The following is a 26,011-nucleotide window of genomic DNA, read 5'->3' as shown; positions in this document are numbered from 1 at the left end:
CCTCCCACCAGGCACTCCTGTGCTACCAAGAGTAGTTGGCTCCTCCCACCAGGCACACCTGTGCTACCAAGAGTAGTTGGCTCCTCCTCCAGGCACTCCTGTGCTACCAAGACTAGCAGGCTCCTCCCACCAGGCACTCCTGTGCTACCAAGAGTAGTTGGCTCCTCCCACCAGGCACACCTGTGCTACCAAGACAAGTTGGCTCCTCCCACCAGGCACACCTGTGCTACCAAGAGTAGTTGGCTCCTCCCACCAGGCACTCCTGTGCTACCAAGACTAGTTGGCTCCTCCCACCAGGCACTCCTGTGCTACCAAGACTAGTTGGCTCCTCCCACCAGGCACACCTGTGCTACCAAGACAAGTTGGCTCCTCCCACCAGACACACCTGTGCTACCAAGACAAGTTGGCTCCTCCCACCAGGCACTCCTGTGCTACCAAGACTAGCTGGCTCCTCCCACCAGGCACTCCTGTGCTACCAAGACAAGTTGGCTCCTCCCACCAGACACACCTGTGCTACCAAGACAAGTTGGCTCCTCCCACCAGACACACCTGTGCTACCAAGACTAGTTGGCTCCTCCCACCAGGCACACCTGTGCTACCAAGACAAGTTGGCTCCTCCCACCAGACACACCTGTGCTACCAAGACAAGTTGGCTCCTCCCACCAGACACACCTGTGCTACCAAGACTAGTTGGCTCCTCCCACCAGGCACTCCTGTGCTACCAAGACTAGTTGGCTCCTCCCACCAGGCACACCTGTGCTACCAAGACTAGCTGGCTCCTCCTCCAGGCACTCCTGTGCTACCAAGACTAGTTGGCTCCTCCTCCAGGCACTCCTGTGCTACCAAGACTAGTTGGCTCCTCCCACCAGGCACTCCTGTGCTACCAAGACTAGCTGGCTCCTCCCACCAGGGCACTCCTGTGCTACCAAGACTAGCTGGCTCCTCCCACCAGGCACTCCTGTGCTACCAAGACTAGCTGGCTCCTCCCACCAGGCACTCCTGTGCTATTGTATAAGAAATGGAGATAATCTAAATGTTGTTTTGATCTTTGTTTTTTTTTTTCTCAGACACAATAAAGATTATTTTATTTATTTTTCAAGTGACATATAATCATAATTATACTGTGTAATGTATTTTTCTTTTTTTTTCAGACATTGTGTGGTATTAGAACACCTCTCTACTGTCACAACCCAGGAGACACCTGGACCAGCCCGTGCAAAGGTAGGGTGTACGTCAGCAAGGTGTATGTGTGTGTGCAGGATCATATTCTCATCTCAGTGTTAGAGAGAAGCTAATCCTTCTCACATGGCTGCCACCAGACCACAATGATTGGGAAACAGCCAGAGAATAGAAGCAATATTGGAAGGTACTAATTACTTCCTGCCTTACATGTATCTTGTATCCTTCTGAGGCTTCTGCAGCACTCAGGAAGTTGGCCACGTCCGCCGGTCGGGACACAGGTTATAAAGTGTTCCATGTATGCGTTTATGTACAGACATTGCAAGACAGTTGAGGAGTGAGTGTTTAGTGTCGTCTTCATGTTAGTAGCGTCGTGGGTGTCAAGGTCGTGGGATATAATGAAACAGTGTTTGTGGTGTTGTCATGATGAGTGATATACAGAGCGGAAACGGGGAACTCTGACTCGTATTCGTCTAGGGATTGTGGATGTTCATGGATGTATGGTTGGTGGGTTGGAATGTCAAACTTAGTTTAGAGGTCGGTTAAGTGGTGTTCGTCAGGTTGTTTCACTGTGTATGTGGTTTGTCAGCGTTAAGTTTGTTGGGATGTGTTGTTACAGCGTTGTTACAGGGTTTGTGGTTGACTGAAGAGTGGTTTGGGTGGGAGGGAGTTTAGTGTTGTTATATAGCATTGTGCACTGAACAGGTTCAGGTGTTGTTATATAGCATTGTGCACTGAACAGGTTCAGGTGTTGTTATATAGCATTGTGCACTGAACAGGTTCAGGTGTTGTTATATAGCATTGTGCACTGAACAGGTTCAGGTGTTGTTATATAGCATTGTGCACTGAACAGGTTCAGGTGTTGTTATATAGCATTGTGCACTGAACAGGTTCAGGTGTTGTTATATAGCATTGTGCACTGAACAGGTTCAGGTGTTGTTATATAGCATTGTGCACTGAACAGGTTCAGGTGTTGTTATATAGCATTGTGCACTGAACAGGTTCAGGTGTTGTTATATAGCATTGTGCACTGAACAGGTTCAGGTGTTGTTATATAGCATTGTGCACTGAACAGGTTCAGGTGTTGTTATATAGCATTGTGCACTGAACAGGTTCAGGTGTTGTTATATAGCATTGTGCACTGAACAGGTTCAGGTGTTGTTATATAGCATTGTGCACTGAACAGGTTCAGGTGTTGTTATATAGCATTGTGCACTGAACAGGTTCAGGTGTTGTTATATAGCATTGTGCACTGAACAGGTTCAGGTGTTGTTATATAGCATTGTGCACTGAACAGGTTCAGGTGTTGTTATATAGCATTGTGCACTGAACAGGTTCAGGTGTTGTTATATAGCATTGTGCACTGAACAGGTTCAGGTGGCTGGGCCTGTGTTGACAACATCAGTGTTTCATCATGAAAGTGTTGAGTGTTTCTGGTTGCCAGACAGCCAGTCTCTGCTCTGGTTGCACTCTCTGCTGTGGTTCGCACTTATGTTGGATTTCTATTTGGGAAGGTTGTAACTGGGGTGTGAATTACGTGTATAAGATTTTAAGGGAGTCTTATCTTGCCCAAACACAATGGTATCACTTGTGTTCTGAGGGTATTCAGTATTTTACGTTACTGTTGTGTTGGTTCAGTGTCGTGTGTGTGTGTGTGTGTGTGTGTGTGTGTGTGTGTGTGTGTGTGTGTGTGTGTCGTGTGTGCTCATTACAAAGGTTGGTGTTTTGCTCAGTGGGAGAGACTGTCCAGTCAAGGTGTCTGAATGATGTGAGCTGGGATGGTGTGTCTCCGGGCATCACAGACACACTGAACACTTCCCTACACATGTACATAAACTGTTCCACGTCAGCCATGTGTGTTGTATAGTGCTGCGTGTCAGGGTGGTGTGCTGCATGTTGTAACTGTGGTGTCAGACTGGTGTGCTGCAGGTTGTAACTGTGGTGTCAGGGTGATTTGCTGCATGTTGTAACTGTGGTGTCAGGCTGGTGTGCTGCATGTTGTAACTGTGGTGTCAGGCTGGTGTACTGCAACTTGTTACTGTGATGTCAGGGTGGTGTGCTGCATGTTGTAACTGTTGTGTCAGGCTGGTGTGCTGTATGTTGTAATTGATGTCAGACTGGTGTGCTGCATGTTGTAACTGTGGTGTCAGGCTGGTGTACTGCATGTTACTGTGATGGCAGGGTGGTGTGCTGCATGTTGTAACTATGGTGTCAGGCTGGTGTACTGCATGTTACTGTGATGGCAGGGTGGTGTGCTTCATGTTGTAACTGCGGTTTCAGGCTGGTGTACTGCATATTGTTACTGTGGTGTCAAGGTTGTGTGTTGCATGTTGTAACTGTGGTGTCAGACAGGTGTACTGCATGTTGTTACCGTGGTGTCAGGGGTGGTGTGCTGCATGTTGTAACTGTAGTGTCTGGCTGATGTGCTGCATGTTGTTACTGTGGTGTCAGGTTGGTGTGCTACATGTTGTTAGTGTGTTGTCACGGTGGTGTTGTGCATGTTGTTACTCTGGTGTCAGAGTGGGCTGCTGTATGTTGTTCCTTTGGTGTCAGGGTGGTTTGCTGCATGTTGTAACTGTGGTGTGAGGCTGGTGTACTGCATGTTGTTACTGTGGTGTCGGAGTGGTGTGCTGCATGTTATCATTGTGGTGTCATGATTGTGTACTGCATTTTGTGACTGTGGTGTCGGTGGTGCGCTGCATGTTGTTACTGTGGTGTCGGATGGTGTGCTGCATGATGTTACTGTGGTGTCAGGGTGGTGTGCTGCATGATGTTACTGTGGTGTCAGGGTGGTGTGTTGAATGTTGTAACTATGGTGTTTCGGTGGTGTGCTACATGTTACTGTGGTGTCAGGCTGGTGAACTGCATGTTGTTACTGTGGTGTTCGGGTGGTGTGCTGCATGTTGTTACTGTGGTGTCAAGGTTGTGTGTTGCATGTTGTAACTATGGTGTCAGACAGGTGTACTGCATGTTGTTACTGTGGTATCAGGGTGGTTTGCTGCATGTTGTAACTGTAGTGTCAGGCTGGTGAGCTGCATGTTGTTACTGTGGTGTCAGGTTGGTGTGCTACATGTTTTTAGTGTGTTGTCACGGTGGTGTTCTGCATGTTGTTACTGTGGTGTCAGAGTGGGCTGTTGCATGTTGTTCCTGTGGTGTCAGGGTGGTGTGCTGCATGTTGTAATTGTGGTGTGAGGCTGCTGTACTGCATGTTGTCACTGTGGTGCCGGAGTGGTGTGCTGCATGTTGTCATTGTGGTGTCATGGTTGTGTACTGCATGTTGTTACTGTGGTGTCGGTGGTGCGCTGCATGTTGTTACTGTGATGTCAGGGTGGTATGCTGCATGTTGTTACTGTGGTGTCAGGCTGGTGTACTGCATGTTGTTACTGTGGTTTGAGGGTGGTGTGCTACATGTTGTTACTGTGGTGTCAGGCTGGTGTGCTTCAAGTTGTTACTATGGTGTCAGGCTGTTGTGCTACATGTTGTTACTGTGGTGTCAAGATGGTGTGCTGCATGTTGTTACTGTGTTTTCAGGCTGGTCTGCAACATGTTGTTACTGTGGTGTCAGGGTGGTGTGCTTTATTTTGTAACTCTGATGTCAGGCTGGTGTACTGCATGTTGTTACTGTGGTGTCAGGGTGGTGTGCTGCATGTTGTTACTGTGGTGTCAGGCTGATGTATTGCATGTTGTTACTGTGGTGTCAGGGTGCTGAGCTGTATGTTGTTACTGTGGTGACAGGCTGGTGCACTGCATGTTGTTTCTGTGGTGTCTGGCTGTTGTGCTCCCTGTTACTGTAGTGTCAGGGTGGTGTGCTTCAAGTTCTTACTATGGTGTCAAGCTGTTGTGCTACATGTTGTTACTGTGGTGTCAGGATGGTGTGCTGCATGTTGTTACTGTGTTGTCAGGATGGTCTGCAACATTTTGTTACTGTGGTGTCAAGGTGATGTGCTTTATTTTGTAACTCTGGTGTCAGGCTGGTGTACTGCATGTTGTTACTGTGGTGTCAGGGTGGTGTGCTGCGTGTTCCTGTGGTGTCAGGGTGATGTGCTGCATGTTGTTACTGTGGTGTCAGGCTGGTATGCTGCATGTTGTTACTGTGGTGTCAGGATGGTGTGATGCATGTTGTTAGTGTGTTGTCACGGTGGTGTTCTGCATGTTGTTACTCTGGTGTCAGAGTGGGCTGCTGCATGTTGTTCCTTTGGTGTCAGGGTGGTTTGCTGCATGTTGTAACTGTGGTGTGAGGCTGGAGTACTGCATGTTGTTACTGTGGTGTTGGAGTGGTGTGCTGCATGTTATCATTGTGGTGTCATGATTGTGTATTGCATGTTGTGACTGTGGTGTCGGTGGTGCGCTGCATGTTGTTACTGTGGTGTCGGAGTGGTGTGCTGAATGTTATCATTGTGGTGTCATGGTTTTGTACTGCATGTTGTTACTGTGGTGTCGGTGGTGCGCTGCATGTTGTTACTGTGGTGTCGGGTGGTGTGCTGCATGATGTTACTGTGGTGTCAGGGTGGTGTGCTGCATGATGTTACTGTGGTGTCAGGGTGGTGTGTTGCATGTTGTAACTATGGTGTTTGGGTGGTGTGCTACATGTTACTGTGGTGTCAGGCTGGTGAACTGCATGTTGTTACTGTGGTGTTCGGGTGGTGTGCTGCATGTTGTTACTGTGGTGTCAAGGTTGTGTGTTGCATGTTGTAACTATGGTGTCAGACAGGTGTACTGCATGTTGTTACTGTGGTGTCAGGGTGGTGTGCTGCATGTTGTAACTGTAGTGTCAGGCTGGTTTGCTGCATGTTGTTACTGTGGTGTCAGGGTGGTGTGCTGCATTTTGTTACTGTGGTGTCAGGCTGGTGTACTGCATGTTGTTACTGTGGTTTCAGGGTGGTGTGCTATATGTTGTTACTGTGGTGTCAGGGTGGTGTGCTTCAAGTTGTTACTATGGTGTCAGGCTGTTGTGCTACATGTTGTTACTGTGGTGTTCGGGTGGTGTGCTGCATGTTGTTACTGTGTTGTCAGGCTGGTCTGCAACATGTTGTTACTGTGGTGTCAGGCTGGTGTGCTTTATTTTGTAATTCTGGTGTCAGGCTGGTGTACTGCATGTTGTTACTGTGGTGTCAGGGTGGTGTGCTGCATGTTGTTACTGTGGTGTCAGGCTGGTGTACTGCATGTTGTTACTGTGGTTTCAGGGTGGTGTGCTACATGTTGTTACTGTGGTGTCAGGGTTGTGTGCTGTATGTTGTTACTGTGGTGTCAGGGTGCTGAGCTGCATGTTGTTACTGTGGTGACAGGCTGGTGCACTGCATGTTGATTCTGTGGTGTCAGGCTGTTGTGCTCCCTGTTACTTTGCTTTATTTTGTGCTCCCTGTGGTGTGCTTTATTTTGTAACTCTGGTGTCAGGCTGGTGTACTGCATGTTGTTACTGTGGTGCCAGGGTGATGTGCTGCGTGTTACTGTGGTGTCAGGGTGATGTGCTGCATGTTGTAGTTGTGGTGTCAGGGTGGTGTGCTGCATGTTGTTACTGTGGTGTCAGGCTGGTGTGGTGCATGTTGTTACTGTGGTACGAGGGTGGTGTGGTGCATGTTGTTACTGTGGTGTCGCGGTGGTGTATTACATGTTGTCACTGTTGTGTCTGGGTGGTTTGCTGCATGATGTTACTGTGGTGTCAGGATGGTATACTGTATAATGTTACTGTGGTGTCAGGGTGGTGTGTTGCATGTTGTAACTGTGATGTCAGGTTGGTATGCTATAGGTTACTGTGGTGTCAGGCTGATGTACTGCATGTTGTTACTGTGGTGTCTGTGTGGTTTGCTGCATGTTGTTACTGTGGTGTCAGGTGGTGTGTTGAATGTTGTTATTGTTGTGTCAGGGTGGTATGCTGCATCTTGGAACTATTGTCAGGGTGGTGTGCTACATGTTGTTATTGGTGCCAGACTGGTGTACTGCATGTTGTTACTGTGGTATCAGGCTGATGTGCTGCATGTTGTTACTGTGGTGTCGGGGTGGTGTGCTGCATGATGTTACTGTGGTGTCAGGGTGGTCTGTTGCATGTTGTAACTATGGTGTTTGGGTGGTGTGCTACATGTTATTGTGGTGTCAGGCTGGTGAACTGCATGTTGTTACTGTGGTGTTCGGGTAGTGTGCTGCATGTTGTTACTGTGGTGTCAAGGGTGGTGTGTTGCATGTTGTTACTGTGGTGTCAGGGTGGTGTGCTGCATATTGTAACTGTGGTGTTAGGGGTGGTGTGCTGCAAGTTGTTACTGTGGTATCGGGTTGTGTGCTGCATGTTGTAAGTGTGGTGTCAGGGTGGTATGCTGCATTTTGTTACTGTGGTGTCGGGGTGATGTGCTGTAATGTTGTTACTGTCGAGTCAGGGTGGTGTGCTCCATCTTGTAACTGTTGTGTCAGGTTGATGTGCTGCATGTTATTACTGTGGTGTCAGGGTGGTATGCTGCATTTTGTTACTTTGGTGTCAGGGTGGTGTACTGCATATTGTAACTGTGGTGTCGGGATGGTATGCTGCATGTTGTAACTGTGGTTTTAGGGGTGGTGTGCTGCATGTTGTTTTTGTGGTGTTAGGATTGCTTGCTACATGTTGTTACTGTGGTGTCAGGCTGGTGCGTTGCATGTTGTTACTGTGGTGGTAGGCTGGTATCATGCATGTTGTTATTGTCGTGCCAGGCTGGTGTGCTGCATGTTGTTACTGTGGTGTCAGGGTAGTGTGCTACATGTTGTAACTGTAGTTTCGGGGTAGTGTGTTGCATGTTGTAACTGTGGTGTCAGGGCGGTGTGCTGCATGTTGTAACTGTGGTGTCAGGGTGGTGCGTTGCATGTTGTAACTATGGTGTCAGAGTGGTGTGCTACATGTTGTAACTATGGTGTCAGGGTTGGTGTGCTTCATGTTACTGTGGTGTCAGAGTGGTGTGCTGCATGTTGTTACTGTGGTGTTAGGCTGGTATGCTGCATGTTGTTACTGTGGTGTCAGGATGGTGTGATGCATGTTGTTACTGTGTTGTCAGGGTGCTGTGCTACTTGTTGTAACTGTGGTGTCAGAGTGGTGTGCTACATGTTGTAACTTAGGTGTCAGGGTGGTGTGCTACTTTTTGTAACTGTGGTTTCAGTGTGGTTTGCATGTTGTTACTGTGGTGTCAGGCTGGTGTGCTGCATGTTACTATGGTGTCAGGGTAGAGTGTTGCATGTTGTTACTGTGGTGTCAGGCTGGCATGGTACATGTCGTAACTGGTGCTGCATGTTGTATCTGTGGTGTCTGGGTGGTGTGCTACATATTGTAATTGTGGTGTCAGAGTGGTGTGCTACATTTTGTGACTTAGGTGTTAGGGTGGTGTGGTACATGTTGTAACTGTCGTATCAGTGTGGTTTACATGTTATTACTGTGGTTTCAGGGTGGTGTGCTGCATGTTGTAACTTTAGTGTCAGGCTGGTGAGCTGCATGTTGTAACTGGTGTTAGGGGGTGTGCTACATGTTGTTACCCTGGTGTCAGGGTGGTATGCTTCATGTTGTAAATGTGGTGTCAGGGTGGTGTGCTGCATGTTGTAACTATGGTGTCAGGTGGTGGTTGCATGTTGTACTTGGTGTCAGGGTGTGTGCTATGTTGTAATTGGTGTCAGGGGGTGGTGTTGCTCATGTTTACTGTGGTGTCAGGGTGGTGTCTGCATGTTGTTAATGTGGTGTCAGGGTGTTGTGCTGCATGTTGTAACTGGTGTCAGGATGGTGTCTATGCATGTTGTTACTGTGTGTCAGGTGGTGCTTGCATGTTGTAACTTTGGTGTCAGAGTGGTGTGCTACATTTTGTAACTTAGGTATCAGGCTGGTGTGCTACATGTTGTAACTGTGGTGTCAGTGTGGTTTGCATGTTGTTACTGTGGTGTCAGGCTGGTGTGCTGCATGTTACTATGGTGTCAGGGTAGTCTGTTGCATGTTGTTACTGTGGTGTCAGGCTGGTGTGCTACATATTGTAACTGGTGTCAGGGATGGTGTGCTGCATGTTTTAACTTTGGTGTCAGAATGGTGCGTTGCATGTTGTAACTATGGTGTCAGGGTGGTGTGCTACATGTTGTAACTATGGTGTCAGAGTGGTGTGCTTTATTTTGTTACTGTGGTGTCAGGGTGGTGTACTGCATGTTGTTATTGTGGTGTCTGGGTGGTGTGCTGCATGTTGTTACTGTGGTGTCAGGTTGGTGTGATGCATGTTGTTACTGTGTTGTCAGGGTGGTGTGCTACATGTAACTGTGGTGTCAGAGTGGTGTGCTACATGTTGTAAGTTAGAAGTCAGGGTGGTGTGTTACATGTTGTAACTGTGGTGTCTGGGGGTGATGTGCTGCAGGTTGTAGCTGTGGTGTCAGGGGTGGTGTGTTGCATGTTGTAACTATGGTGTCAGGGTGGTGAGTTGCATGTTGTAACTATGGTGTCAGGGTGATGTGCTACATGTTGTAAGTATGGTGTCAGGGGGTGGTGTGCTTCATGTTGTTACTGTGGTGTCAGGGTGGTGTGCTGCATGTTGTTAAAGTGGTGTCAGGGGTGATGTGCTGCATGTTGTAACTGTGGCGTTAGGATGGTGTGATGCATGTTGTTACTGTGTTGTCAGGGTGGTGCTACATGTTGTAACTGTGGTGTCAGAGTGGTGTGCTACATTTTGTAACTTAGGTATCAGGCTGGTGTGCTACATGTTGAACTGTGGTGTCAGTGTGGTTTGCATGTTGTTACTGTGGTGTCAGGCTGGTGTGCTGCATGTTACTATGGTGTCAGGGTAGTCTGTTGCATGTTGTTACTGTGGTGTCAGGCTGGTGTGCTACATATTGTAACTGGTGTCAGGGATGGTGTGCTGCATGTTTTAACTGTGGTGTCAGAATGGTGCGTTGCATGTTGTAACTATGGTGTCAGGGTGGTGTGCTACATGTTGTAACTATGGTGTCAGAGTGGTGTGCTTTATTTTGTTACTGTGGTGTCAGGGTGGTGTACTGCATGTTGTTATTGTGGTGTCTGGGTGGTGTGCTGCATGTTGTTACTGTGGTGTCAGGTTGGTGTGATGCATGTTGTTACTGTGTTGTCAGGGTGGTGTGCTACATGTTGTAACTGTGGTGTCAGAGTGGTGTGCTACATGTTGTAAGTTAGAAGTCAGGGTGGTGTGCTACATGTTGTAACTGTGGTTTGCATGTTACCGTGGTGTCAGGCCGGTGTGCTGCATGTTACTCTGGTGTCAGGGTAGTGTGATGCATGTTGTTACTGTGGTGTCAGACTGGTGTGCTACATGTTGTAACTGGTTTCAGAGGTGGTGTGCTGCATGTTGTAACTGTGGTGTCAGGATGATGTGCTACATGTTGTAACTGTGATGTTAGGGTGGTGTGCTGCATGTTGTTATTGTGGTGTCAGGCTGGTGTGCTGCATGTTGTAACTGTGGTGTCAAGGTGGTGTGCTGCATGTTTTGATGTGTCAGGGTGTTGTGCTACATGTTGTCACTGGTGTCAGGCTCGTGTGCTGCATGTTGTAACTATGGTGTCAGGTTTGTGTGCTACATGTAACTGTGGTCTCAGGGTTGGTGTGCTGCATGTTGTTACTGTCGTGTCAGGCTGGTGTGCTGCATGGTGTAACTGTGGTGTCAAGGTGGTGTGCTGCATGTTTTAATGTGGTGTCAGGGTGTTGTGCCAATTGTTGTAACTGGTGTCAGGTTCGTGTGCTGCATGTTGTAACTATGGTGTCAGGTTTGTGTGCTACATGTAACTGTGGTCTCAGGGTTGGTGTGCTGCATGTTGTTACTGCCGTGTCAGGTTGGTGTGCTGCATGTTGTTACTGCCGTGTCAGGTTGGTGTGCTGCATGTTGTTACTGCCGTGTCAGGTTGGTGTGCTGCATGTTGTTACCGTCGTGTCAGGTTGGTGTGCTGCATGTTGTAACTGTGGTGTCAGGGTGGTTGTGTTCTTCATATTATGGGTTTCCTAAGGTAGGGGAAGTCATGTGGGGAGAGACCGACCAGAGGTGTAGATGGACCTGCTCCATGGTGGACTCTCTCCTAGTGGTCTGGAGGTGAAGGTGTTTGTGTAACATGAGGGCCAGCTGTCACATGAGTGAAGGTATCGAGTATGTGTTGTGTGACCATGTGTCTGTGGTGGAGGGATGGTGTCAGAACCTTCGTTCATGTCTTGTGTTATTATTACAGTGCCAGTCTAGGATTGTGGTTCATTATACCTACGCTCACCTGCCATCCATTACGTTTTTGCCGTATTTATTACGTTTTTTATTTTCATATAAAGACAACAGTACGATTTGTCTTAGTGAAATACGTTGTACCGAAATTCTGGTTGTATGTTGATATATGGTTGTATGTTGATGTATTGTACATGTACTGTGTATGTAAGGTATGGGATATTCACACAAAGGTGCACTGTTCAATATATAATGTACATAATATCATCGTGCACACGAGTACTAACGCAGTGTACATAACAACACTCGTACATCGGTCAGTTTACAACCATGTTGTCATGTTGACCTGACCTACTGTGCGATTATCACACCTGTGTCACCTGGCTGGTCGTGCTGCTCCCAGGTCAGGTCCTCATGCTACAGAAGGTGGCACACAGTTATCATGTATACAACTGGATACGACATGATTTGTGCACATTGATGTACGAGGTTGTGGGGAGAAAGTTTAGTTGTATTTCTTTGCTTTACGAGGTTGTAGGGAGAAAGTTTAGTTGTATTTCTTTGCTTAACTAGGTTGTTGGGAGAAAGTTTGGTTGTGTTTTTTCTTTAAAAGGATGTGGGGGAAGTTTGGTTGTAGTTCTGTGCTTTACGAGGTTGTGGGGAAAAAATTGTTTGTATTTCTTTGCTTTGCGAGGTTGTGGGGAGAAAGTGGTTGTATTTCTTTGTTTTACGATGTTATGGGGAGAAGATTTGGTTGAAATTTTGCTTTACAAGGGTTGGAGAAAGTTTGGTTGTATTTCTTTGCTTTACAAGGTTATGGGGAGAGAGTTTGCTTGTATTTCTTTGCTTTACGAGGTTATGGGGAGAGAGTTTGCTTGTATTTCTTTGCTTTACGAGGTTATGGGGAGAGAGTTTGGTTGTATTTCTTTGCTTTACGAGGTTATGGGGAGAGAGTTTGTATATCTTTGCTTTACGAGATTGTGGGGATAAGGTTTGTTTGTATTTCTTTGCTTTACGGGGTTGTAGGGAGAAAGCTTGGTTGTAGCTATTGAAAGGAGGAGGATAGTTACTGAGGGGAGGGTAGTTAATGAGGGTAGTAGGGTAGTTACTGAGGGGAAGAGGATAGTTACTGAGGGGAGGAGGATCATTTCTGTGGGGAGGAGGATAGTTACCGAGGGGCTGGTAGTTACTGAGGGGAGGATCCGTACTGAGGGGAGGAGGATAGTTATGTAGGGGAGGAGGATAGTTATTTAGGGGAGGAGGGTAGTTATTGAGGGGATGAGGGTAGTTATTGAGGGGATGAGGGTAGTTTCTTTGGGAAGGAGGGTATTTACTGATGGGCGGAGGGTAGTTACTGATGGGAGCGGCGTAGTTATTGAGGGGAGGAGGGTAGTTACTGAGGGAACTAGGGTAGTTACTGAGGGGAGGAGGATAGTTAGTGACGGGAGGAGAGCAGTTACTTAGGGGAGGAGGGTAGTTACTGTGGGGAGGATAGTCACTGAGAGGAGCAGGGTAGTTACTGAGGAGAGCAGTTATTGAGAGGGAGGGTAGTTACTGAAGGGAGGAGGGTAGTTACTGAGGGAGGAGGGTAGTTATTCTGAGGGGAGGAGGGTAGTTACTGCGGGGAGGAGGGTAGTTATTGAGGGGAAGAGAGTAGATACGGAGAGGAGGAGGGTACTTACTGAGGGGAGTAGGATAGTTTCGGAGGGGATTAGGATAGTTATTGAGGGGAAGAGGATAATTTCTGAGGAGAGGAGGGTAGTTCGTAAGGGGAAGAGGATAGAAACTGATGGGGAGGATAGTTTCTGAGGGGAGGAGGATAGTTACTGAGGGAAGTAGGGTAGTTACTTACGGGAGGAGGGTAGTTATTGAGGGGAGGAGGATACATACTAAGGGGAGTAAGTTAGTTACTAAGGGGAGGGTAGTCACTCAGGGGAGGAGGGTAGTTACTGAGAGGAGGAGGGTAGTTACTGAGGGGAGGAGAATAGTTACTGAGGGAAGCAAGATGTTTACTTGGGGAGGAGGGTAGTTACCGAGATAGTACTGAGGGAAGCAAGATGTTTACTTGGGGAGGAGGGTAGTTACCGAAGGGATGAGGATAGCTATTGAGGGGAGGGTAGTTACTGAGAGGAGGGTAGTTATTAGGGGAGAAGGATAGTTTCTGAGGGGATCAGGATAGTTATTGAGGGGAGTAGGGTAGTTACTGAGGGAAAAGGTTACTTACTGAGAGGAGGGTAGTTTCTAAGGGGAGAAGGATAGTTACTGAGGGGAGGAAGGTAGTTACTGAGGGGAGGAGGGTAGTTACTGAGAGGAGGAGGGTAGTTACTGAGAGGAGGAGAGTAGTTACTTAGGGGAGGAGGAGAGTTACTGAGAGGAGGTGGGAAGTTCCTAAGGGATGAGGATAGTTACTGAGGGGAGGAGGGTACACTTACTGCGAGGAGGAGGTTAGTTGCTGAGGGGAGGAGGGTAGTTACTCAGGGGAGACAAGTAGTTACTGAGAGGAGGAACGTAGTTAGTTATGGAGAGGGAGGATAGTTACTGAGCGAAGGAGGAAAGCAACTGAGAGGAGGGTAGTTGCTGAAAGGAGGAAGGTAGTTACTGAGGAAAGGAGGGTAGTTAATGAGGGGAGAAGGATAGTTACTGAGGCGAGGAGATAGGTATTGAGGGGAGGACGGTAGTTACTGAGGGGAGGATAGATACTGAGGGGAGGAGGGTAGTTATTAAGGGGGAGATAGTTACGGAGGGGAGGAGGGTAGCTACGGAGGGGAAGAGGGTGGTTACTGAAAGGAGGAAGGTAGTTTCTTAGGGGAGAAGATTAGTTTTTGAGAGGAGGGTAGTTACTGAGGAGAGGTAGGTAGTTATTGAGGGGAGGAGGGTAGTTACTGAAGGAAGGGGGATAGTTACTGAGAGGTGTAGGGTAGTTACTGATGGGAGGAGGGTAGTTACTAAGGGAAGGAGTATAGTTACTGAGAGGAGGAGGATAGTTACTGAGGGGAGTAGGGTAGTTACTGAGAGGAGGAGGATAGTTACTGAGGGGAGTAGGGTAGTTATTGAGGGTAGGAGCTTGGTTACTGAAGGGATGAGGGTACTTACTATGGGGAGGAAGGTGGTTACTGAGGGAAGGCGGGTAGTTACTGAAAAGAGGAGGGTACTTACTGAAGGGAGGAGGACAGTTACTGAGGGGAGGAGGGTAGTTGTTGAGGGGAAGAAGTTAGTTACTGAGGAGGAAGGTAGTTACTTAGGGAAGGAAAGTAGTTACTGAGGGGAGGAGGTTAGTTACTGAGGGGAAGAGGATAGTTATTGAGGGAAGGATGATAGTCACTGAGGAGAGGAGGGTAGTTACTGAGGGGGAAGGGTAGTTACTGAGGGGAGGAGGGTAGTTACTGAGGGGAGGAGGGTAGTTACTGACGGGAGGATAGTTACTGACAGGAGTTGGCTAGGTACTGATGGGAGGAGAGTAGTTACTGAGGGGAGGAGGTTACTGAGAGGAGGAGGATAGTTACTGAGGAGAGTAGGGTAGTTATTGAAGTGAGGGTAGTTACTGAAGGGAGGAGGGTAGTCACTGTTGGAAAAAGGATAGTTACTGATGGGAGGAGGTTTGTTAATGAGAGGAATACGGTAGTTACTGAGGGGAGGAGGATAAATACTGAAGGAAGGAGGATCGTATTTACTGAGGGAAGGAGGATAGTTACTGAGGGGAGGAGGTTAGTTACTGAGGCTAGGAGGGTAGTTGCTTAGGGGAGGAGGTTAGTTACTGAGAGGAGGGTAGTTACTGAGGGGAGGAGGATAGTTACTGAGGGGAGGAGGGTACTTACTGAGGGGAGAAGGATAGTTACTGAGGGAAGTTGGGTATTTACTAAGGGGAGGAGGATAGTTACTGAGATGAGGAGGGTAGTTCCTGAGAGAAGGATGATAGTTACTTTGGAGAGGAGGGTGGTCACTAAGGAGAGGAGGATAGTTACTGAGGGTTATCCTAGTTACTGAGGGGATGAGGCTAGTTACTGAGAGGAGGAGGACAGTTACTGAGGGTAGGGTTGTTATTGAGGGGAGGAGTGTAGTTACTGATGGGGGATGGTAGTTATTGAGGGGAAGAGGGTAGTTACTTAGGGGAAGAGGATAGTTATTGAGGGGAGTAGGGTAGTTAATGACGAGAGTAGGAGAGTTACTGAGAGGAGGAGGATTGTTACTGAGGGGAGCAGGAGTTACTGAGGGGGGTAGGGTAGTTACTGAGGGGAGGAAGGTAGTTACTGAGGGGAGGAAGGTAGAGAGGCTGTGTATGATAAATGATATTTAACCTGGAGACCCACAATGTGTCGTAATAATGACCAATAGTGCATGTAATGACCGTAAAGTAACTGTGTTAAACATTTAGGATAAACTTTATGTTGAAAGTATCATGAATGTTATGTTATAATAATAATGTTATAAATCAATGTGTACAACAGTTGAAGGTGTCAAGTCGGGCAGCTCATAATTGCTTGTACCTCTAGGGTTGAGGAAGACATGACTAGCTACTGCTGTCTTCCTCAGTAGTCCAGAGTTGGTAATATAACACGTGGTGAGATGACCTCAGTAGTCCAGAGTTGGTAATGTAACACGTGGTGAGATGACCTCAGTAGTCCAGAGTTGGTAATATAACACGTGGTGAGATGACCTCAGTAGTCCAGAGTTGGTAATATAACACGTGGTGAGATGACCTCAGTAGTCCAGAGTTGGTAATATAACACGTGGTGAGATGACCTCAGTAGTCCAGAGTTGGTAATGTAACACGTGGTGAGATGACCTCAGTAGTCCAGAGTTGGTAATGTAACACGTGGTGAGATGACCTCAGTAGTCCAGAGTTGGTAATGTAACACGTGGTGAGATGACCTCAGTAGTCCAGAGTTGGTAATATAACACGTGGTGAGATGACCTCAGTAGTCCAGAGTTGGTAATGTAACACGTGGTGAGATGACCTCAGTAGTCCAGAGTTGGTAATATAACACGTGGTGAGATGACCTCAGTAGTCCAGAGTTGGTAATATAACACGTGGTGAGATGACCTCAGTAGTCCAGAGTTGGTAATGTAACACGTGGTGAGATGACCTCAGTAGTCCAGAGTTGGTAATGTAACACGTGGTGAGATGACCTCAGTAGTCCAGAGTTGGTAATATAACACGTGGTGAGATGACCTCAGTAGTCCAGAGTTGGTAATATAACACGTGGTGAGATGACCTCAGTAGTCCAGAGTTGGTAATATAACACGTGGTGAGATGACCTCAGTAGTCCAGAGTTGGTAATGTAACACGTGGTGAGATGACCTCAGTAGTCCAGAGTTGGTAATATAACACGTGGTGAGATGACCTCAGTAGTCCAGAGTTGGTAATATAACACGTGGTGAGATGACCTCAGTAGTCCAGAGTTGGTAATGTAACACGTGGTGAGATGACCTCAGTAGTCCAGAGTTGGTAATGTAACACGTGGTGAGATGACCTCAGTAGTCCAGAGTTGGTAATGTAACACGTGGTGAGATGACCTCAGTAGTCCAGAGTTGGTAATGTAACACGTGGTGAGATGACCTCAGTAGTCCAGAGTTGGTAATGTAACACGTGGTGAGATGACCTCAGTAGTCCAGAGTTGGTAATGTAACACGTGGTGAGATGACCTCAGTAGTCCAGAGTTGGTAATGTAACACGTGGTGAGATGACCTCAGTAGTCCAGAGTTGGTAATGTAACACGTGGTGAGATGACCTCAGTAGTCCAGAGTTGGTAATGTAACACGTGGTGAGATGACCTCAGTAGTCCAGAGTTGGTAATGTAACACGTGGTGAGATGACCTCAGTAGTCAGAGTTGGTAATGTAACACGTGGTGAGATGACCTCAGTAGTCCAGAGTTGGTAATGTAACACGTGGTGAGATGACCTCAGTAGTCCCCAGAGTTGGTAATGTAACACGTGGTGAGATGACCTCAGTAGTCCAGAGTTGGTAATGTAACACGTGGTGAGATGACCTCAGTAGTCCAGAGTTGGTAATGTAACACGTGGTGAGATGACCTCAGTAGTCCAGAGTTGGTAATGTAACACGTGGTGAGATGACCTCAGTAGTCCAGAGTTGGTAATGTAACACGTGGTGAGATGACCTCAGTAGTCCAGAGTTGGTAATATAACACGTGGTGAGATGACCTCAGTAGTCCAGAGTTGGTAATGTAACACGTGGTGAGATGACCTCAGTAGTCCAGAGTTGGTAATGTAACACGTGGTGAGATGACCTCAGTAGTCCAGAGTTGGTAATATAACACGTGGTGAGATGACCTCAGTAGTCCAGAGTTGGTAATGTAACACGTGGTGAGATGACCTCAGTAGTCCAGAGTTGGTAATGTAACACGTGGTGAGATGACCTCAGTAGTCCAGAGTTGGTAATGTAACACGTGGTGAGATGACCTCAGTAGTCCAGAGTTGGTAATATAACACGTGGTGAGATGACCTCAGTAGTCCAGAGTTGGTAATGTAACACGTGGTGAGATGACCTCAGTAGTCCAGAGTTGGTAATGTAACACGTGGTGAGATGACCTCAGTAGTCCAGAGTTGGTAATGTAACACGTGGTGAGATGACCTCAGTAGTCCAGAGTTGGTAATGTAACACGTGGTGAGATGACCTCAGTAGTCCAGAGTTGGTAATATAACACGTGGTGAGATGACCTCAGTAGTCCAGAGTTGGTAATGTAACACGTGGTGAGATGACCTCAGTAGTCCAGAGTTGGTAATATAACACGTGGTGAGATGACCTCAGTAGTCCAGAGTTGGTAATGTAACACGTGGTGAGATGACCTCAGTAGTCCAGAGTTGGTAATGTAACACGTGGTGAGATGACCTCAGTAGTCCAGAGTTGGTAATGTAACACGTGGTGAGATGACCTCAGTAGTCCAGAGTTGGTAATGTAACACGTGGTGAGATGACCTCAGTAGTCCAGAGTTGGTAATGTAACACGTGGTGAGATGACCTCAGTAGTCCAGAGTTGGTAATGTAACACGTGGTGAGATGACCTCAGTAGTCCAGAGTTGGTAATGCAACACGTGGTGAGATGACCTCAGTAGTCCAGAGTTGGTAATGTAACACGTGGTGAGATGACCTCAGTAGTCCAGAGTTGGTAATATAACACGTGGTGAGATGACCTCAGTAGTCCAGAGTTGGTAATATAACACGTGGTGAGATGACCTCAGTAGTCCAGAGTTGGTAATATAACACGTGGTGAGATGACCTCAGTAGTCCAGAGTTGGTAATGTAACACGTGGTGAGATGACCTCAGTAGTCCAGAGTTGGTAATATAACACGTGGTGAGATGACCTCAGTAGTCCAGAGTTGGTAATGTAACACGTGGTGAGATGACCTCAGTAGTCCAGAGTTGGTAATGTAACACGTGGTGAGATGACCTCAGTAGTCCAGAGTTGGTAATATAACACGTGGTGAGATGACCTCAGTAGTCCAGAGTTGGTAATGTAACACGTGGTGAGATGACCTCAGTAGTCCAGAGTTGGTAATATAACACGTGGTGAGATGACCTCAGTAGTCCAGAGTTGGTAATATAACACGTGGTGAGATGACCTCAGTTGTCCAGAGTTGGTAATGTAACACGTGGTGATATTATTAAGATAATTTTCTTGTTTCAGGTTGTGGACTGGAAGATGTTTTATGTCAAGACGAGAATATCTGAGAATGACGATGTCTTGTGAAAACTTTGCTTATGAAGGCTACAGCCAGATCTATTGTGATGGAAACGCTATGTTGCTGCTGCCCCCGGATGAGCACGAAGATATTGACCATGAAGATATTGACCACGAAGATATTGACCACGAAGATATTGACCATGAAGATATTGACATTGACCACGAAGATATTGGCTCTCACCACAGTGGCAACCTGACCCTGCATGATGGTGATGATGATGATGGTGATGATGGTGGTGGTGTTGTGGTGGTGGAGGATGAAAGGCAAGATGTTGGAGATCACACATGTGAGCAATGTGGCAAGATCTTCACACGTAAGAGTAACCTGAAGAAACATTTATTGGTTCACGTCGGTGTTAAGAACTTTGGATGTGATCAATGTGGAAAAATGTTCTTACGGAAAAGTCATCTTGAACAACATTTGTTGATGCACAGTGGAGTGAGGAGGTTTGGTTGTGATCTGTGTGGGAAAACGTTCTTACGGACGTGGGGACTTAAAGTGCACTTATCTGTGCACACTGGAGTGAAACAGTTTGAATGTGATGAATGTGGGAAAATGTTTGCAAGGAAAACTGGTCTTCAGACACATGCGCTCTTGCACGGCAGTGGAAAGTTCAGATGTGATGAATGTGGGAAGTTGTTTGCACAGAAAGGTAATCTTCAAACACATCAGCTGGTGCACAGTCGTGTGAGGAACTTCATATGTGAGGAATGTGGCAAAATGTTTATACGAAAAAGTGATCTTAAGAATCATCAGTCAGTACACAATGGCGAGAAAAAGTTTGAATGTGTTGAATGTGGGAAACTGTTTGCACGGAAAGGTAGTCTTGAGAGGCACTTGGATGTGCACAGTGCTGTCAAAAAGTTTGAATGTGATGAATGTGGCAAAATGTATGCAAGAAAATCTAGCCTTCGACAACATTTAATTATTCACAGCCGTGTGAGAACGTATAGATGTCAAGGATGTGGGAAATGGTTTCAACATAAATGTGATCTACAGACACATTTACTTTTGAAATGTAACGCCAAGAAAAGTAATGAAAATGTGAACTGATGTTGGAGAACCATGATTATCTGCTGTGTATAGTGAAGTGTGTGTGTGTGTGTGTGTATGTGAGGAAGTTTGTGTAAGATGAATACGAGAAGTGTTTGCATGATACAATGATCGTGAGAAACATTTCCTTGAGCACAAAGTCATCACAAAGGTTTGCATGTGATGAATGTGGCGGAATGGAAGGTGTTTGAACATGCGCAGTCTTCAGCAACGTTGCTTTGTGACCAGTCGTCAGGAAAGTCAATGTGTGTGCTGTCTCCACGAACGTTAATTTGGATGCAGTCGTTCAGGAACGTTAATTTCTACGCAGTCTTCAGTAACGTTAATTTGTGCGCAGTCGTTAGGAACGTCAGTTTGTGCGCAGTCATCAAGAACGTTAGTCCTTGCGCAGTAGCGAGTAAAAGTCCGTGTGTGATCCATGTGCCAGACTGATATAATTTAGAGAGAGAGAGAGAGAGAGAGAGAGAGAGAGAGAGAGAGAGAGAGAGAGAGAAAGAGAGAGAGAGAGAGAGAGAGAGAGAGAGAAAGAGAGAGAGAGAGAGAGAGAGAGAGAGAGAGAGAGAGAGAGAGAGAGAGAGAGAGAGAGAGAGAAAGAGAGAGAGAGAGAGAGAGAGAGAGAGAGAATGTGCACATAAGTGAAAATGTTGATATATGTAATGATTGCATAAGCGGAACCTCTTTATATATAGGGTCGCTGTTATTTTGTTCTGGATATTCCTGGAAGATTAGTATTGACCACTTAGTGTACACCAGTTGTTCTCGCTTTTAAACATTTCCCTTCTCCAGGAAGTATTCTGTTTTTGGCCAACTAGTAATAATTTAAGAATATTTGTTAATGTTAGCAACTTCTTCCTTAACAATTTAGCAATTTCTACCTTTAGTAACTTCTACCTTAAAGTTAAGCAATTTCTACCTTAACGATTTAGTAACTTCTACCTTAACAATTAAGCAATTTATACCTTAACGATTAAGTAACTTCTACCTTAACAATTAAGCAATTTCTACCTTAACGATTAAGTAACTTCTACCTTAACAATTAAGCAATTTCTGCCTTAACGATTAAGTAACTTCTACCTTAACAATTAAGCAATTTCTATCTTAACGATTAAGTAACTTCCTACCTTAACGATTAAGCAATTTCCTCCTTAACGATTAAGTAACTCCCACCTTAACGATTAGTAACTTCTACCTTAGCAATTTAGTAACTTTTACCTTAACGATCAAGCAATTTATCAAATTATGTAGAGAGAGGTTGGTTGGTTACCATTTCCTGTATTGTTCGACCCACAAACTAGACAACACATTGACTTTTACCATTTCCAGCAGACCCACCTGTGTGTTGTTGCTCCATATACTAAACATTATGCTCCACAATAACATAATCAGTAATTTTGTGTGTGTTTCTTAGTGCATGACGTATTTGCACTCCAAAATTTATGGTTGAGTTTATATATATATATATATATATATATATATATATATATATATATATATATATATATATTGGAAAGGATCACAATTTTGCGCGTGATCAAGATGTTCCTACGAGTCCACGGGGAAAATGAGAAAATGAAACACGGTAAGTTCCCAAGTGCACTTTCGTGTAATAATCACATCATCAGGGGAGAGACAAGAGAGAAATATAACAGTCAGTTGATATACATCGAAGAGACGAAGCTAGAACGCCATTTGGTAAACATGTCTACCAAATGGCGTCCTTCGATGTATATCAACTGACTGTTATACTTCTCTCTTGTCTCTCCCCTGATGATGTGATTATTACACGAAAGTGCACTTGGGAACTTACCGTGTTTCATTTTCCCCATGGACTCATAGGAATATATATATATATATATATATATATATATATATATATATATATATATATATATATATATATATAGCATTAGTCACAAAGCTCATATTGTGACAAATCGTTATATAGAGTTGATTGTAAGGCTGTACATAAGAATCTGGTATTGCTGTACTTTACTGATACATTCATTCTAGTTTGCTTTCTAGTCTAAGCCTTCAATGTAAGTGTAGCCATCATCAGTACCTGTAATATTAATATTCTGATCAATAAATCAACAGAAAATCGTTGGTTTCGTGTATCCTGCAGTGATTGTGATATGGTTTGTAAAGGACATACAGAAGATCCTCCTCTTGATGTGAACATAATGTAACATGACAGGCCTCCAGTGCCATGGTATATACACGTTAAGGCCTGTCTACACGAGCGGGCCTGCCCGTGAATGTTGTCCACACGACCGAAGTGATGAACAGCCGGGCCTGCCCGACGATGTTGCCAGTGGAGTGCGGTACGAGAACCATGGTGCCTAGCATTGTCAAGAAAAAGATTTTGTGCTCTATGATAAAAGCTTTGTGTCTCAAAAAGAAAAAGAAAAGGATATGGTGTAAAGAAACATGAGTTATCCTGGGCTGCCATCGTTAAATGTTCACTGTGCTACTATACCGTGGGATGAAGGCCCGCTGTGGGTTCACGATATGATCTTGCGTCTGGCAGGGTAGAAACTCCAGCTACCGGGCACCAGCTCAGTGATTTCGCTCGGCGGGCTTTCGGCCAATTTGATCGTTTGCCCGTCAAATATGCCCGTTAACGGGCAAACCCGCCGATCAGGCCCGCTCGTGTAGACAGGCCTTTAGACATGACGACCACATAGTCTTGCCTGCACCAGTACTTCAGCAAGTAACTACGTGTACCTCTGCTTCATTCCCGGGTGATAATACACACAAAAGATGGTCGGGATTTGTATTTCATTTTCCTCGACAGTATTATTACCTAATCTGTCTTAAATTACCCCATGAGAGGGATAGTGCTCCCAGGACCGCTTTGTATAGGCTTTTGTAGACCGAGTTTGCGCGACTTACAGAAAATTGGTCCAAGCTTCTAGTAGCAACTTGATATCTACTAAGAATGTTCTGTACCATAAATACAAAGAAAGAAAACATCTTAAACAATTCCTGCAACATGATGAAGTTATGTGCCAGTCATTGAGGAAAAACTTGATGCAGCTCTAACAAGAAGAAAAGTCAAGTGCCCATGGAAGCATTGTATCCTTTATTAATAGACTTCTAAGATGTGTACCTGGTAACCTATTATTATTATTAGACTTCTAAGATGTGTACCTGGTAACCTATTATTATTATTAGACTTCTAAGATGTGTACCTGGTAACCTATTATTATTAATAGACTTCTAAGATGTGTACCTGGTAACCTATTATTATTATTATTATTAGACTTCTAAGATGTGTACCTGGTAACCTATTATTAAAGATTTATGAGTTATGCCACTGGTCATCTCCCCTCCTCATGGACCAATAGTACAACTGCACCAATATGTAAACACAGTCAACCTCATAAACTTGGCCCCATGTCTAGACGTAGGGACTTGTAACAGTATTGCTGTATTATAAAGGTACTCACCCGCTTCAAATAACGAGGCAGACTGACTACGCCTCCATTTACGGAGGCCAATGGACTCCGTGACCAGACATGGAAGCACACCCTCTTCAGCTTCAGCTCTCAACCACACATCTGTTATACCTTTTATTACTCACTCGAGCAACCTTCAGCACACCACATATTTAATATCCTCAGAAATTACCAACACATCCACCCTGTATCGCGCTTTCTCATTTACAGTCCGTCACGCAAACATACACGATAGTCCATGTCTCGCATACATACATCACTGGGATTACCACACCATTAATGAAACACATTTTTGTCCTCCCTAGTAACGACCACACATTCTTCAGTGCTGCCACAATCTTCAACCCTCACCCACCACTTCATTGGTTCCAATCGGTGTGATGTCCACTCCCAGGTATCTAAAACACTTCACTTCCTGCAAATTTTCTCCGTTCAGATTCACAACCTAACTAATTTACTCCTTTAAATTCCTAGACCTAATAATAACCTTCCTTTTATTCACATTCACTCTAAACTTCCTCTCACACGCTCTCCCAAACTCAAGACACCAACCTCAGCAGTTTCTCACTAGAATCTGCTACTTTGTCACCAGCATACGAGTACAGACCCACTACCCCCACCCCCAACCCACTGCAGACTGCACACTTGTCCCTCTCTCCAATGCACTTGCATTTACCTTCCTATCATCCCATCCATAAACCAATTAAACAACCATGGAGACATCACACACCCCTGCCGCAGACCGGCCTTCACCTGGAACCACTCACACTCGTCTCAGTCTATTCGTACACATGCCTTACCCTCTTGATAAAATCTCCTCGCTCCTTTTAATGACTCCAGCATAAAACAAATCATATTGGTAATCCTGCCATAAGTGTTCTCCAAACCCATAAATACCACATACAAATTCTTCTAAGAATGTCACATACATTCTTCAAAACAAACACCTGATCCACACATCCTCTACCACTTCTGAAACCACACTGCTCTTCCCCAATCTGATGCTCTGTACATGCCTTCACCCTCTCAATCAATACTCTCCCACATAACTTACCAGGAATACTCAACAAACTTATACCTCTGTAATTTGAGCACTCACTCTTATCCCCTTTGCCTTTGTACAATGGCACTATGCACGCATTCCGCCAATCCTCAGGCACTTCACCATGAACCATACATACAGTGAATGTCCCAGCTAACCAATCAACATCAGTCATCCCCTTTCTTAAGAAATTCGATTACAATACCATCTAACTAGATCAGTGTTGCCACATTTTATTGTAAGCAAAGCTTTCACCAGGTTTTCTGTATCTGCCACCCTGTCATCAAACATATTCAACAGTCCTTCAGAATACTCGCGTATCTCTTCACCTGATCACTATATTTTCACCATGTAGCGCAAGATATTTACAATATATACACGTATGAGCAGAAATAGTCACCATATAGTTCACCATGTACAATACATTGTAGTTCAACCCTCATATTCTGTAGCGGTAATGTGTATCTTTCCATCATAATGCTCACCCATAATTGCTTGCTTGCGTTCTCACATCATGAACCTTCTCCACCCACACCTGCCTGCCGATCAACACCATCTTGTATCTCCTCACGTTCCTCAAATTATATATTTGACAAGAAAAATTATTATTATATTACTGGAATATATGACGCGTTCAGTGTGGCAAAAGTTCATACCTCTGAAAGACGAGTTTTTCTTTTACTTTCCTCCACAGTAACTTAGAAATGTCTCGATAAATATCAATGTTCTTTTCCATGGAACAATTTCAATCATCGACAAATGAAACAATTCAGAAAAAGTGGGAAGGTTTTGAACACGGGGATAGACAGGTACATGGAGTTACACTGGGATATATCCCAGGGATGCACGGAGTAAAATGAGGACACAGGGTTACATGGGATAACATGGGGATACATTGGATTACACGGGGTAGCATGGGGATACATGAGGTTACACGATGTAGCGTGAGGATACATGGGGTTACATGAGGTAACATGATACATGGGTTACATAGTGTAACATGAGGATACACGGGGATACATAGGTTACACGGGATTATATGATGATACATAAGGTTACACGTAGTAACATGATACATTGGGTTACAAGGGGATACATGTGATTACACGGGGTAACATGATACAAGGGGTTGCACGGAGTAACATTAGGATACATGGGGGTACACAGGATACATGGGGGTACACAGGATAACATGGAGATAAATGGGGTTATACGGAATAATATGGGTTGACACGGGATACCATCAGAACACATGGGGATACACGGGGTAAGATGAGGAAACATGGGGTTACACGGGGTAACATGGAGTTACATGGGATTAATAGAGATAACAAGGATACATTGGGTTACACGGAGTAACATGAGGATACATGGGTTACACAGGGTAACATAAGATTACAAGAGGTTACATGAGGATACATAG

The 26,011-nt window shown here is 45.4% G+C and overlaps 1 protein-coding gene across 3 annotated transcripts in view; it reads left to right on the top strand.

The window, feature by feature from the left end:
* The window catches only part of LOC139760422 (uncharacterized), a 65,411-nt gene extending 42,976 nt beyond the window's left edge, over positions 1-22,435 (top strand). For all 3 annotated transcript variants that reach the window (XM_071683618.1, XM_071683617.1, XM_071683619.1), the window contains 2 exons: positions 1,152-1,221; positions 18,978-22,435. In XM_071683618.1, coding sequence (XP_071539719.1) covers positions 19,000-20,088 — 1,089 coding nt within the window. In that variant the 5' untranslated portion in view covers positions 1,152-1,221; positions 18,978-18,999 and the 3' untranslated portion in view covers positions 20,089-22,435. The remainder of the gene's footprint in view (positions 1-1,151; positions 1,222-18,977) is intronic.
* The last annotated feature ends 3,576 nt before the right edge of the window (positions 22,436-26,011 follow it).

This window comes from Panulirus ornatus, chromosome 36 (genome assembly GCF_036320965.1).
Source record: "Panulirus ornatus isolate Po-2019 chromosome 36, ASM3632096v1, whole genome shotgun sequence".
NCBI lineage: Eukaryota > Metazoa > Arthropoda > Malacostraca > Decapoda > Palinuridae > Panulirus > Panulirus ornatus.
Note: the sequence above shows the minus strand (reverse complement) of the source record. Positions and strands in the feature narration are given on the sequence as shown.